Source organism: Leuresthes tenuis, unplaced genomic scaffold, assembly GCF_036924035.1.
Source record: "Leuresthes tenuis unplaced genomic scaffold, fLeuTen1.0.hap1 SCAF_18, whole genome shotgun sequence".
NCBI classification, from domain to species: domain Eukaryota; kingdom Metazoa; phylum Chordata; class Actinopteri; order Atheriniformes; family Atherinopsidae; genus Leuresthes; species Leuresthes tenuis.
In genome coordinates this window covers 21,884,371-21,898,164 of record NW_027325372.1, presented here as the reverse complement: position 1 = coordinate 21,898,164, position 13,794 = coordinate 21,884,371, and the positions used below count along the sequence as shown (strand labels likewise).

The 13,794-nt window shown below is 39.9% G+C and overlaps 1 protein-coding gene across 1 annotated transcript in view; it reads left to right on the top strand.

Annotated features, from left to right (window-relative positions):
• col22a1 (collagen, type XXII, alpha 1) overlaps nucleotides 1–13,794 on the top strand; it is a 66,104-nt gene that overhangs the window by 38,686 nt on the left and 13,624 nt on the right. Inside the window, exons 31-57 of the mRNA XM_072369882.1 lie at nucleotides 81–134; nucleotides 303–344; nucleotides 453–485; nucleotides 658–711; nucleotides 1,142–1,195; nucleotides 1,278–1,331; nucleotides 1,420–1,473; nucleotides 1,588–1,641; nucleotides 2,066–2,170; nucleotides 3,768–3,812; nucleotides 4,276–4,353; nucleotides 4,434–4,469; nucleotides 4,549–4,602; nucleotides 4,794–4,838; nucleotides 7,446–7,481; nucleotides 7,579–7,692; nucleotides 7,999–8,052; nucleotides 8,302–8,355; nucleotides 8,466–8,519; nucleotides 8,676–8,729; nucleotides 8,905–8,958; nucleotides 9,067–9,120; nucleotides 9,249–9,302; nucleotides 9,390–9,434; nucleotides 10,994–11,047; nucleotides 12,339–12,392; nucleotides 12,553–12,606. Of these exons, the coding sequence (XP_072225983.1) occupies nucleotides 81–134; nucleotides 303–344; nucleotides 453–485; nucleotides 658–711; nucleotides 1,142–1,195; nucleotides 1,278–1,331; nucleotides 1,420–1,473; nucleotides 1,588–1,641; nucleotides 2,066–2,170; nucleotides 3,768–3,812; nucleotides 4,276–4,353; nucleotides 4,434–4,469; nucleotides 4,549–4,602; nucleotides 4,794–4,838; nucleotides 7,446–7,481; nucleotides 7,579–7,692; nucleotides 7,999–8,052; nucleotides 8,302–8,355; nucleotides 8,466–8,519; nucleotides 8,676–8,729; nucleotides 8,905–8,958; nucleotides 9,067–9,120; nucleotides 9,249–9,302; nucleotides 9,390–9,434; nucleotides 10,994–11,047; nucleotides 12,339–12,392; nucleotides 12,553–12,606 (1,497 nt within the window). The remainder of the gene's footprint in view (nucleotides 1–80; nucleotides 135–302; nucleotides 345–452; nucleotides 486–657; nucleotides 712–1,141; nucleotides 1,196–1,277; nucleotides 1,332–1,419; nucleotides 1,474–1,587; nucleotides 1,642–2,065; nucleotides 2,171–3,767; nucleotides 3,813–4,275; nucleotides 4,354–4,433; nucleotides 4,470–4,548; nucleotides 4,603–4,793; nucleotides 4,839–7,445; nucleotides 7,482–7,578; nucleotides 7,693–7,998; nucleotides 8,053–8,301; nucleotides 8,356–8,465; nucleotides 8,520–8,675; nucleotides 8,730–8,904; nucleotides 8,959–9,066; nucleotides 9,121–9,248; nucleotides 9,303–9,389; nucleotides 9,435–10,993; nucleotides 11,048–12,338; nucleotides 12,393–12,552; nucleotides 12,607–13,794) is intronic.

The window sequence follows — 13,794 nt, the reverse complement described above, 5'->3', positions numbered from 1 at the left end:
TACTTTTGCCTGCATTGATATACATATATGCTGTGTGATGTGTTTAAAAAGCTTCCTTGGTTTTGGCTTCTTTTTCTTAGGGAGAAAGAGGAGTGGGGGGACCATTTGGGCCAAAAGGTGATAAGGGTGACAAGGTAAATAATAAATAAGGATTTAAAAGGTGGAATTAATGACTTTTTGTGTATCCCGCAGTGTTTGTGGAGATCCAAAGTCATCCCTGTGTTTCAGTAATGTTTACCCTGCAGTATGACTTGTAATGATGTATTTAGCATACAGGCTAAACATATTGTCTCTTGCCTCAGGGTGAAGTGGGAGCTAGGGGACTGCCTGGAATTCCAGGAAATGTAAGTGAAATTTCTGCTGTGTCTCAGCATTTCCAGCCGTGTGTCATACCCTAACTGGAATTAACATTCGGTGCAGATGGGGTAAATCATTCTATATTGTGTTCACAGGTTGCAAATGTCATTCCTGAGCCCGGTGAACCTGTAAGTAAACTTCCTCTGTGATACTTACAAAACTGCTTCATAAGATTTCTAGGAATATCTCTTTTGGCTTATGTTTATATTTAGGATTAGGGCTTTTTTTAAAGGAGATATTTGCTTAGTTGATAAGCCCATACTTTCACTTCTCTTCTAACGCCTTTTTTCTTGCCTTCAGGGGAAGCCTGGAGAGAAAGGAGAAAAGGGGGACCAAGGGAAACCAGGAGAGATGGTGAGGATTATTTTTCTTTTTGTCTTACTGTAACACTTTCCTTTGATGTAGATCTGGCAATACACTTAGTGATCCACTAGATGGCAGTAGAGATTTTATAACACATTGAGCTGTTGAACTCTCCTTGATTGGTTGAGTTTATTAAACTCTTCTAGACACAATGTTCTGACCTGGATCTCAACTCCCTTTGGTGCGTAGATGGAAAGTATTTTTAGCAGAGGAGATATTTATTAGAAGTTTTGGTAATTTCACTTTGAAATATACACCTTAAAAACTATACATTATGTACTGCATAACAGCATGTTTCAATTGTATTATTTTAAAGTCAATATTCCTCATGTTTATATTTTATATCTCTTTTTTGGAGCTGTAATTACCCGTAAGTGTACAATGTTTAAATTCATTTTTGACTTGTGTGTCATCTCTAAAGGGTCAAAGAGGGTTACCTGGTGAACAGGGTTTTCGGGGACTATCTGGACCGCCTGTAAGAAGCTTGTAATACCTTCACTCCTTTACTTCCCAATCATTTTGAGTGGTATAAGTCTGATTAGCTGCTTATGTTTCAGGGTCCAAAGGGTGACACTGGACTCACAGGAGAGACAGGACGTGTCGGAGATCCTGTAAGTTGGATTTACATTAATGAGATTTGCCTGATGGTGGAGATGTTTAATAGTTTAAAAACTGTAATGGCCTCTACGTTTCTCCCAGGGTCCACCTGGCCTAGCAGGTCCTCAGGGTACCCGTGGATTACCAGGAAATGTGGTAGGTTTTTTCCTAAACCTGGCAGTCAGTTTATAACCTAGCTGCATTTGCTGTAACTCTCTACCTAACTTGGTTGTTAGCTCCACTAAGCGCCAGTCATCAACTGTTTTTTAGGGCATACCAGGGATCATTGGGCCTCCTGGTCCAGCTGGACAAAGAGGAGACAAGGTCAGTGGTCTCATTTTAAAAGCTGTTGGTGTATTTGGTATTTTGGTTTGATGTGCTTTTCAAAGTATTCACACTATGCTGAGAATAATTTTTGAAGGGCAGACAGAAAATAGGACTGCATTGAGGAGAGTGTCCTTGCATGTCCTTTTATTGTGCCAGTCTTTGATTTCCTTTTATTGTGCCAGTCTTTGATTTCCCTTAGTCATGTAGCAGTTACATGTTTTACAACGGCAATGCAGAGCACCTTTACTGTCGAGTGGCTTGTTTAATTTTACTGAATTTTTTTCCCCCTTAAGATACCACTATACATACATTATCTACAAAACAGCAGTACACAAAGAGTTTGTTTTGATTCTATTAGTATGAAATTACACTGTTGTTGTAGTGTATAGATAAAATACAATTTTTTTGCTATTCATTTTAGGGTGAACCAGGTAAACCAGGACAATCTGGTCCCCAAGGCCCCCCTGGAGAGCCTGGTGTGATTGGACCTCCTGGATCACCAGGAAAAGGAAAAGATGGGCAAAATGTAAGATAAATAATTTCTTTATTCTAGATGTAAAGTTTAGTATACTGTATAGAACTAAAGTGACTTCACTCCAACATTAGTTGAATGTTAAATATTGAATGAATGTTGAATGTCAACTTAAAGTAATTGTATTCGTTGTAACGTGAACGATCAGAACTGCTGCAACTTTGTGTGTGTGTGTGTGTGTGTGTGTGTGGGGGGGGGGGGGGGGGGGGGGGGGGGGGGGGCTCAGCCAGGAAGGTGCTCCAAGTCAGGAATGTGCTCCAAATAAATATAAATATATATATATATATTTATCTTTCTGTGTTCATGTTTTCTGGCAACATCAAATCTAAAAGAAAAGATATCAAGGGGATTTTCTTAGATGTCTGGCATTGATGTTGGTGAAGTAAAGTGTTACCTCTGTTTTTTAACCCAAATTTCCATGGGTAATCCCAGTGTGACATCATTTTAGGTGGATTGCCTCCGCAGCTAGCTCTAACTCAGCTCTGATTGGTGGTTTATTGTTTTTCTTCTAAACCACCGTTTTTTGATTGCTGTTGCAAATCCGCACATTTTCAGTCAATGTCCCATAATCCTTTTCCATCTCTTTTTAAATCTAATTTTTCCATGTCCTCTATTAATTCTTTTTTTTGATGACGCAGTTCTGCTGTGGACAGATAATTTTTTAATCAGAATAGGAAATTACAGGTGTTATCAATACGATTTCAAAGGTCACAGGTGTTGTGTGTCAGCGTTCACAGTCGCTCTCACTTTTGCTTTAGTGAGTTTCTTTTTTTTGTATCTTTACCAAGTACTCATAATTAGGGAAAAAACATCTTTTTGCTTATCAAAATGTTACTAGTGTTGATTATTAGGCTTATGGTGTAACTTGCAGGTTTACAATACTAGTAACTTTTCATGTAGGAGCATTTAGCAAGAGCAAGGTCTTCAAAGACAAATTTAAAAAGATCGAAACTTCAAATTGAATTTAGGAGCGAGTGTGAACCTGTACGGTTGTTTGTCTTGTACAGAATTTCTATATTTTCAACTGAAATTCAGCATCTGTGCCTCATAAAATGCAGTAAGTTTATTGAGCACACATTTCCACAGAATTCTATGTATATATAGTTCGTTTATCATCCTTTTATTCCACACCATCTTTTCACCAGTGAATCCAAGTGATGAGAAGCAAAATTTTAATGTGTGTTCCCGTCATCTGCAGCTGTGCCTCTGAACACCAGCTTGTATTCCACATGTGTTTATGCTTGTAAACATCCCTTTGAATTGCAGAGCCACAAGGTAACACGAGCAGCCGTATGGGACGAAAACAAGCCTGAGTAGGCACATTTTGGTGTGCAGCTCAACATGTGCCTCCATCATTTTTCACCACCGCCAGACATGTGGCCCTGTTGCTGACGAGGCAGGAGCAAACAGGAAGGACATTGTTAAGACATATCACATTAAAGCAGGGGCACAAACAGATCTGGCTCGCAGCAGTTCTGGTTTTTACTGCAGCCAGGTGCGGCCGGGAGGCCTCGCCATAGTCACGTGCAGAGTGTTTATTCCAAAAAGGTGTAAGCAAGCAATTTGATTGTTTTCATTTGTGGTATTACAGGGAGAACCGGGACCACAGGGAATTCAAGGACCCCCAGGACCAAAGGTAATGCGATTCAGAAACTTTCAAGAGCGTTCAAGGTCGTGTGAGGCGTTTTTTGTTTATTTTTTTTCTAATCACGCGCAGGTGCTCGTTTGCTTCTGTGAAAAACATTTTCCTTCTGGCATGAATGAGAAAAACAATTCATTCACACCAAAAGCAATTTCTGTGTCCACTGCTCTGTGACCGCAGCTCTGATTATTGCTGCCTCTTTAATGTCAGAAGTTTGATGTCGAGGGCAACCAATGGCTGAGGCTAAACAGGGGCATTTGCTGAATTTACGGTGTCAAATTGCTCGCCCTCATCCCAGCTACATTTTATCTCCTGAGCTCTGCAGATTGAGTTTTTTTTTCTTTTCTCCCCGTCATAGAGAATCAGTCCTGTCGGAACTCCTAACCAAACATCGTAACTGAAGGATGCTATTTAAGGAGGATGAGGATGTAACCTTTGCTTCCCTTTTTTTTCCCAGGGACTACAGGGCTCACGTGGTCTGCCCGGGTTACCTGGGGACAGGGGTCCTCCAGGAGAAGGCAAAGAGGGACCACTAGTATGAACATCATTGGTTTCCAAATTGATCCTCATTCAGCGCATTTCATTTCAGTAAGCTGACCATGCTTATCTTTACAGGGACCTGCAGGGAAGAATGGGGAACCAGGACCTGGGGTAACTATTTTCCTGAAAACTCAACATAAATCTCTGTTTTTCAGTCGTTTACTTCATTGTGTGTGCATCTGGATTTCAGGGGTTGAGGGGTCCACCAGGAGTCGCTGGTCCTCAAGGCCCAGCGGGACACAATGTAAGCTCAAAATGACAGAACTGCTTAAAGATAAGGTTGAAAAAGCTTGAAACGCTTCAGTTCCATTTGTTTTGAAATTCCAGTTTGGTTACCTAACTGTAAAAATGTGTTGGCTTATAAGACATAATTAAATAAACGCTTTATCTTTAGAGGATAGAAAATATAATTTCTTGTTTGTGCTCCACACTCAGGGTCTACCAGGAAGGCCAGGAGAAAAGGGATCACCCGGAGAGCCTGTAAGTACTCCCAGAAGGTGCTTTTGAATGACTATAGTTTTGTTGTCTATACTGCGTGTGACTGTAGTCGATAAAGCTCAGTTTGTCAGGTCCTTTTTTAACTCCCACCTCAGAGTAGGTACTCTCCCAACATGAGGAGAACCCTCTGGGATGTTAACAGTATGTTAATTGATGGAACCATGAAGGGAAAATTCATGTTTAATCTTTGGTAAAATGATGCACATTTCAGCAACACGTCTTAATATAATTCCTAAAAATTCAGTTACAAACAGGAATGGGCTGACAGTGAAGTCCAGGGTTTAGTGAGTGATTTTGGCTCATCTGGGAACTGCCAGCTGTCTATCACCTCAATTAAAAAATAAATATTTTTCCCTTTTTCACAAGTTCACACTTGCTTTTTGACATCTGAGGATAGTACAGAAGAACATTACAACTTTTTCGTTTAAAACTATGATTTCACAGCTCTTTACCTTGCAACTCATTTTAGGGTTTGGAGTGAACGACTCACCCCCATCACCTCCTATCAGGCAGTCCCATGGCTGAGAGCTATTACTAGCAAGAAAGGCAAACCAAGCTCAAACTTCCACTCACCATAACGATAGAAAAATACTTGATCAGCAGGTTCATCTTGAAATACTTGACACGAGTCATGTGTCGAACTGGCCTAGGTCTTAAAAATCCTGTGACCGCAGACAGGATCACTGAAGCAAAGCAGAAGCTAGCATGTTGCTTAGAATTCCAGTCAAAACTCACATAATAACTCTTCCATCACATATCGTCTCCATAACACAAGGCTTCACTCTTGGTTTATTGTTCTGTCTTTTGTTTAAGTTTTTAAACAACATTTAAACATTTGGGAAATGTTGCTAATATGCGCTAAATTGAACCAAAGTTCATCTTTCTAATGACGATGCTGTCACTGAAAAAATGCTAATCAAAATTCGCAACTTTTGATGGGGGAAAAATGACAGAATGCCAATTAGAAGTTAGATTTCCTATCACAGATATAAAATATTCTTTTTACTTCTTATGGTAAGCAAACTTACCCCATTTAATGTTGAAACTACGGAATTACAATTTTTTTCATGTTAATTTGTTAATAAACATTTTAAATGGTGTACATGTTGATTTGATTAATGTGGCTTTACTTTCATTTATATTCAGCTAACAAGATATAATCATAACAAGCCGAAACTCAATATATTTTTGCTATGTAAGCATGTTTCTGTTCAGTGTGCGACCCACTACTGACTACTGCATCAGACAGTTTTCTTTAACAGACTGAACATGGAGGAACTGCTTTAAGGCGCTTATTGTGTTTTCAGTAGCAGAAGTAAAAGTAGAGGTTAAAGGAGATTGAATATCGAACAAGAGCCTAAATTAGTACTAATGTTGCTCTTTGTCTGCTGGATGAACAGTTGCAAATTCATTCCTCTTTAATCTTTTTATGGCTTAAATGTACTATTACTCAGATCATTGCGGAGAATCAGTGAAGCTTTTAGTTTAGATTTAAATCAATGAAATCACTGGAAAATATTGATGCTTTTTAATCCAAGGGCACTATATGGAAACTACTGGTAAAATCATGAATATGGGATGTTCCACTCTGGCATTTCCTCACATTACAGAACCACAGCCTTCTGTGTTTCGTTGCGTGGAAATAAAATGAAAAATGAAACTGAAATGAAATGGAAGAAATACTTGTTGCAGTATGTTGTGTACCATGGTGTGTGCCATTGTGTATGGTTATGGCTTCTGGCAGGTATGACCTTTGGTACTGTTATTTAATGCTGCGGAGCTGAAGAAGCCTCTGACTGAACACACTCCGTTGTTTCGTCACTATGTTATGTACTTGATAAAAAAAGAACTCTCTGGTTTGTGTTTGGCCAAGTTCAGTGGTGGGACCAAACTGCTGGAGTCAGTACTGTAAACTTTAGGTATTTCATTCATCCATGTCCTGATGTGATGACTTTTTCCTCACTGATTATTATTTCCTAGTAGACACTAGCTAAGCTTTGATTTAGGGGTTAAAGATATATATAGTACACATTTTGTTATTGACCTTGAGTTGTTTTCATAGTCTGGGCTTAACCGATTAGGTACAATCACAAAAAACTCAGATGCTACAGCATTCTGAACAGTAGCATGTGGTAACGAGTTGGAGAGGTTGTTTGGACACCCTTTCCAGTTATACAATGTCAGTGTCCACATACGCAAATCCCTGTTTGTAAAGTGTTTTTTTTTTCAGTCTGAGCACCAAGACCTGACCCAAAGTCACATTACTCATCACCTTTGGGTTGAACTGCAACACTGACTATGATCAAGAACTTGTTGTCAATCATTAGATCTCACTAATGCTCTTGTGGCAAATTGGGAGCAAAATCCAGTCAACTAGAATTTGCATAGTGGAAGCTGTCAAAGCAGCATGTTCATTCTGAAAAGAGAGATGTTCGGCCATCTCACTCATAAAGATGTTCAGGCATTATTTTTGTCCTTACACTGTTTCCTCTGTGTGTAAAAAAATGATTTTGTTACTAGTATACCCATCGTACACAGCCTCCAATCCCGCTTTCCCTTAATGATGAACTTTTTTCCCCCGTCTCTCAGGGAAAGGCAGCAGACCTTTCTGACTTGAATCTGAAGGTAAGGATACTCTTTATTATTCAGCAGTGAGAAAACACTTTATGTTTGAATCCTGTGACTGACCAATTAATCACAAAAATGCCTGTGCCCTCTCTAGGATGTTTGCTCAGACTGCCCTGCAGGTCCACCTGGATCACCTGGACTGCCAGGAATCCCAGGAGATAAAGGACACCAGGGACCTCCTGGGAAAAATGGCGAAGATGGATATCAAGTAGGACAATGTCATTAACATCTAATTGTTTTAAACTCCTCACTGCACTTGTGATATAAAGTCTATTATAGTAATCCCTCTCATCTTAAATGGAGTATTATATAGTGTTTGTCTCCACTACGTTCGCCCAATGTGAGGCAAGAGGTCCGAGCATCATCCATCACAGTAGCTGTGACGGATGGCGAGGCTCTGTCTGCATCATTAGCTGGGTCTCCTTTGGGTGCAGCGGCAAACTATTAGGACACACTGATGGTGCTCAATGCTGTCTGTCTGGACAGAGACTGATGGTCTGCTGTGTCATTACAGGGCCCGCCTGGACTACCCGGACCTCAAGGGCCCCCTGGAGCTGATGGAGGAAAGGCAAGTTTGCAAACCATCTGCACTCTTATCGTGCCCATGGATTTAAACTAATTAGTTTCCTCTGACTGTTTTTTTCTTCTTTCTTTTCTTTTTTTGTACATTGCAAAGTTCAAATCGTAGACTGAAAATATGTTGAGTTATTTAAAAAAGCCTAATACATTTTGGTCTTGTGTCCACCTTGGTGATATTTGTCAATTTTGTTTTCCTTTAACAGTTTTTCATATAGTCTTTCTTTCTCTTTCACCACAGGGTATAAAAGGTGATCAAGGACCTCCTGGAGGCCCTGGAGACAAAGGAGACAAGGTATGTTTCTACAACTTATGAGTCTTCATTTCCTGTTTTCTCTCTCTCATACAATATCTGTTGTTATGAATAACATGTTTGTATTTTAATCACTATGATCTGTATTACAGGGTCACCCAGGACCACCCGGCCACCCAGGTCCTGCTGGAATGATGGGTACTCCTGTAAGCAGCTTTTTTGGCCTTATTAGTATATTTACAGGATATGCTCTTATGGTTAATATGTATAACCTTTTTGTAAATGAGGCTCATTTGTTTGCTCCCACAGTCAGACTATATTTTTCTAATGACCTCCCCTGACACTACCTCTTTCTTCTTCAGGGTAACGATGGGCAGCCTGGACCTGCAGGCCCCCCAGGTCCCTCTGGAGAAAAGGTTAGGCTGCATTTGGTGTACTTTCCTCCCAGAAAGCTTATTATCTGTGTGTCATTATTGTAGAGACCTCTTCTATCTAGCATGTAGGTCATCTAGCCTGTGCTGTAATAGCAGCCATTAATCATTTCTTTTTCCTTTGGTGACTGTGACCAGTTTGTGTGTTTGTTTTCACCAGGGCAAGGAGGGTCTCAAAGGAATCCAGGGACCACCAGGTCTTCCCGGCTTGATAGTAAGGAAAAACAGTTAATTTACAGCATAGTAAATTAAAACTGTCTATTTTGAAAAGGAAACTGAAGGTCTTTACTGTAGTTGAATAATAATTGTCTTTAATGTGCAGGGCCAGCCAGGAAAAATGGGAAAAGACGGCAGACCAGGTGAAACGGGAGAATCTGTAAGTAGACAGAAATGATCTAAAAATCATCTAAATTGAGCATCAGCTACAATACATTGTCTGTATTTAGACTTGCATAATATGCAAGAAAATTATGTTTCTCTGTGATATCTCTGTGATATTTCCAGGGCAAGCAAGGTGAACCTGGACCTCCAGGAAACCCTGGACTCAGGGGACTTCCTGTAAGTGACCACCCCTAAACAGATTGGATTGAAAAAGTTTGCACAGTGCAAAATGAGTGACTTAATGCTTTTTCTCTTTCTGTCCAGGGTTTCAAAGGCCACAGGGGAGAACCTGGACCTCAGGGATCCAAGGTCAGATAATCTTTCATGTATAGGATCAGACCTATTTGCATTGAAGATGTTACTTTTTTATCCTTTTGCAATGATTTTCCTGCCCAGGTAGCTTCAGCCTCATTACAAAGCCACACTAAGTTTCTTTCTGCAAAAGTGTTTTATTTGCTATAATAAAAACTAGAAGAGTGAACTTCCACTGCATAATGCAATGTCACATCTTTACAAAACTGATAGTATATCTGGGAATTTTAGGACAAAGAGCAGCAACATTTCACCGTCCAAACAGACTTGATTCAGTCATGGTAACTTCATAAAGCTTTGGCATAAAATATAGATCTAATCAGTAAGAATATAATAATTTTTGGGTTTGAAAAGTGTGATACTATCCCTTTTCAAAAATACACATGAAAGTATGCAATGTGACACAAGACAGGAATAATAGATTGTCCATCCAAAAAGACATGTTTTTTTTGCTCATCAGCCACTTTTCACTCTCCTCACTGTAGGAATGCCAGGAATAGCACACAGCCCCATTCAGCATTTGGCATGCATAACTGTGATGTCAATGTAGAGTATATGTCACAGCTGCATTTCGATCACACACCTCCTCGGAGAGAATCACTGCACCTGCTGCTTTGACTTTTACACAGCTCAGCACACACCTGCAGGAAAGCCACAGCCCCATGAACACCAGCACGGTTCATTACAGACACCTCTGAGTGAGCCACAGCGAGGTGGGCAGACCGTGAGCCCCGCAGCCCATTCTGCCACACTGCACTGCAGACATCTTCTTAGACAAAGCACAACGTGTTGCCATAGATACTGAGATTTACCCTGCACTGCTAATAATTACTGTCACTAAATGCCAGTCATACGAATTATAATTGCTGTTATTCAAAAAGTTGAAAGTTTCTGTATTGCATGAAAAGTGCATGTCTGGCATGGGGTCTCAGTACAATTTTGAAGTGTCACATTGGCTCTGATGATAAACTCTGTGGACCTCTAGCCTCTAACACTGCTTTTTGTTAAAAAATTACACTGCTAACGGGATGCAGCATAAACTTTAGACTAAAACATTTCAGATGGTAAGCCAGTGCTGAAAATATTAGACTGCTAATAATAACTTCTCACTGGAGAATAAGGGAAAACTTTCTATCTGTGAGAGGAAGTTGGACAAGGCTGCCCATTTAGAACAAATACAATCACAGGTCTTTCCCCCTACCTCTCTGCTGTGCTTCAGCTCTGCTTCCGAAGCCACTCCCTGCAGAGGAGGGTGTCATGCAGTAGTATACACCGCAACTGTGATGGCAGTGACTGACACCAGTATGAGACTCTTTCCTGCTGTTACTGGTTGTTTTTACTGTGGCATCTTGGATTCTGGCTGATTAGAAGCACTAGGAGGAGCCAGAGCAGTCTGACTTTTTCACAGACTGTCTGTCTTGTGTACTGTTTATTGGCTATAAAGACCAAGTATCACAAAAGGTCATTCTTACTTTGTCACTAATTGTGTCTTCAACTCGGACCTAGAAGTTTAACTTTTTTGATTCAGTCTACATGTTCCCTAATGTGCTTCACAGGGAGAAGATGGAAAATCCGGATCACCTGGGCATGATGGCAAACCTGGGAAGGAGGTAAATCCAAACTCACACATCAGACATTACACCCTGTTTTCCAATTCAGCAGATTATTTTTTACTTCCCCTCAAAGTCCCTTCCCCTTTCTATCGAGAGACTCCTTCAAAGCTAATGTTTTCAGCTTTGTTTTACATACAGACACATCATTTTTATAGCTTTGTTATTGCCGATTAACAGTATCAACCCAAGGTTTGGACACACCTGCCCATTTCTTTTGAATAAGTACGTACTTTCACTGTGTGCTTGCTAACAGTTAAATCTGTACACTGCATGTCTTCTCATATGTTTATGAGACATTTATTATATTTAGTTTCATTTAACTGGACTTGAGACAAATAAACAAGATCAGTCAAGGACTTCTGTGCTTTACTTTTGTCAGATGTTCATTTCAAGCATTATTTTTAGAAGTAAGTTAGTGTTATTAGTAGTATCGGGATGATTGCACATCGCGAGTATTGGAGCTGCTTTGTAGCCTCATATATCCACTCTGGATGCTTTACAAAGTATTTGTTAATGTGTGTTAAATGAATTGCTTTTAATGAAACATTTCAATAAAGTTTTTCTCTTCTGTAAAGTAGGATTTTTCTGTGGAAATCAAGCCCTCTGTTTACGTCTTGCTTCCCCATTTCTGGAATACATACAGAAATATGCCTGTTTGTATTTTCAGTTCAAACAAGACAGTTTGTCACGAAATCTGGGAAATGATTAATATTTTTTTTAAAAAGAAAAGGATTCATTACAGATTACAGCTTTAAAGTACAAGATGAAATAAATATCTCTTTCCCCACATGTCCTTTCAGTATTAAATTATTACAAATGCTCTCATGCATCGAATATTCAATGCCTGTTTTATAATCCTACATGGCATTCTTTATGATTTTGGATAGGATGTAAAATATTTCCAGCCTTCCGCCCACAGAATCTTTAAATATACCCAAGTTGAGGCAGATCATTTTTTTTCTGTCTTTTGTGCAAGAGATTTTTCTTTTCCATTAATCTGATAAAAAAAAAAAAGTCACAACACTTTTATTCCCCCTGTTTTTCTGATAGCAGGCCAACACAATAACACTCCACAAAAACCTCCTTACACCAAATTCATCCTCAGGCTGTGAGTCGTGGAGACAGAATGTTCTCAAGATAAGAAAACATTTTCCACAGTTTCCTTCCATGAAAACAGGCTCGGCGGGTTTTGTCTGGTTTCTGTCACACACTCTGAATACGACAATTTGATGTCAATGTGATATTGACATCGAGGAGACCTGACAAAAATGTTGTTTTGTTTTTGCAGGGTGTTAAAGGACCTCCAGGCCCAGATGGACATGTTGGACCAAGAGGAGAACCGGTGAGTCATTTTCCACCAGCAGCCGGACTGACAGGCGCAAACAGTGGACAGAAGCAGCACAGCGTCACGCAGACGGATTAAAAAGTGACACTCAAGTCATTTCACTCACTGTCAAGTTTCTCATAACATCTTTGTTATTTTTGCTTGTTTTGCATCTCAGGGCAAACCAGGTGAACCGGGACCGTCCGGAAAATCAGGCCTCCCTGGAACACCAGTGAGTTTAAATATATAAATCTTAAAGTCTTTCTCACGCAGTCTAACAAAAAGAGCCGTAATCTGAAGCACCATGGCAAGTTTTCCATGTATCACTGAACTATCTACATTTAGTAGAGGAGTAAAGAAGAAAATCAGCAAGCAAGCAGCTTTGTCAGTGATCTCTGAGCAGACGGATCCTGCGAGGATGTACCTGAGAGCAAGATGATGCTGTGAAGGACTCCTGTGAGAAATAAGCTGTCGGATTGCGATTGAAGGTTTGAGTGAATGCTGTTCTGAGCAGAAAGGGAACACTGCTTCCCCCTGGGTGACAAAGTACTGACAAGATTTGACCGGGTTGTTACTGGTATGAGAAAACTTACATCGCAGGGAAAAGGGAGGAGGGAACCGTCTTCTGGGATTTGACTTTCATAAATACATCAACAAATAATTTGTGGAGCCTCCGGAGAGCCCGACAAAGAAAATTTATGTTTTAGGTTTTACACACAGCAGCGTATATCGAGGGGAAAAAAAGTTAGACTTGTCAAGTTTGTGGGGATGTTTGACTGCTACACCAAGCTGAGCCTCTGAAGCTGAAGACTGATGGATGGACATGACATGGGGAGCTGAAATCTGAACTACAGGCTCATATTTGTATTCTAAATCGATCTTGAGCTATCATGTCACGCACATTTGAACACTCAACAAGGTTCTGCTTGATGTTTATTCCTCCTCTCTACACTGGCCAGTCAAAGGCTCAATTCAGTTCTTTCAATCAATTAATTTCACTTCAATTCCCTTCAAGTGTGGCAACTCACAACATCTCCTGGCACTATTCTGAAAAGTTGACACGTTAAATCTGAACCCAAGCAAAGACAGTCCGATTCCATCCAATTAAGATCCGATCCAATTCAAAGGTTTATTTTTAAGTGCAGTCCAATTAAATCAGATTATAATCCAATTAATTCCAGTTAATTCCAGTTCAGATTTAGTTACATACAGTCCAATCAAATCCAGTTCTAATCCATTTAAAATCAGTTAATTGCACGTAGATTCAGAACTGTCCAGTTCAGTATCACATTATTTACACAGCAGCAGTTTGGAAGAACTTTACTTGGTGAGAAGACTGATTGGATCAAATCTAAACTTCAATTCAATCCTCCTTCCTTTGAAAAATATCTCTTACTGTACGCTTACTGTAAGACATTAG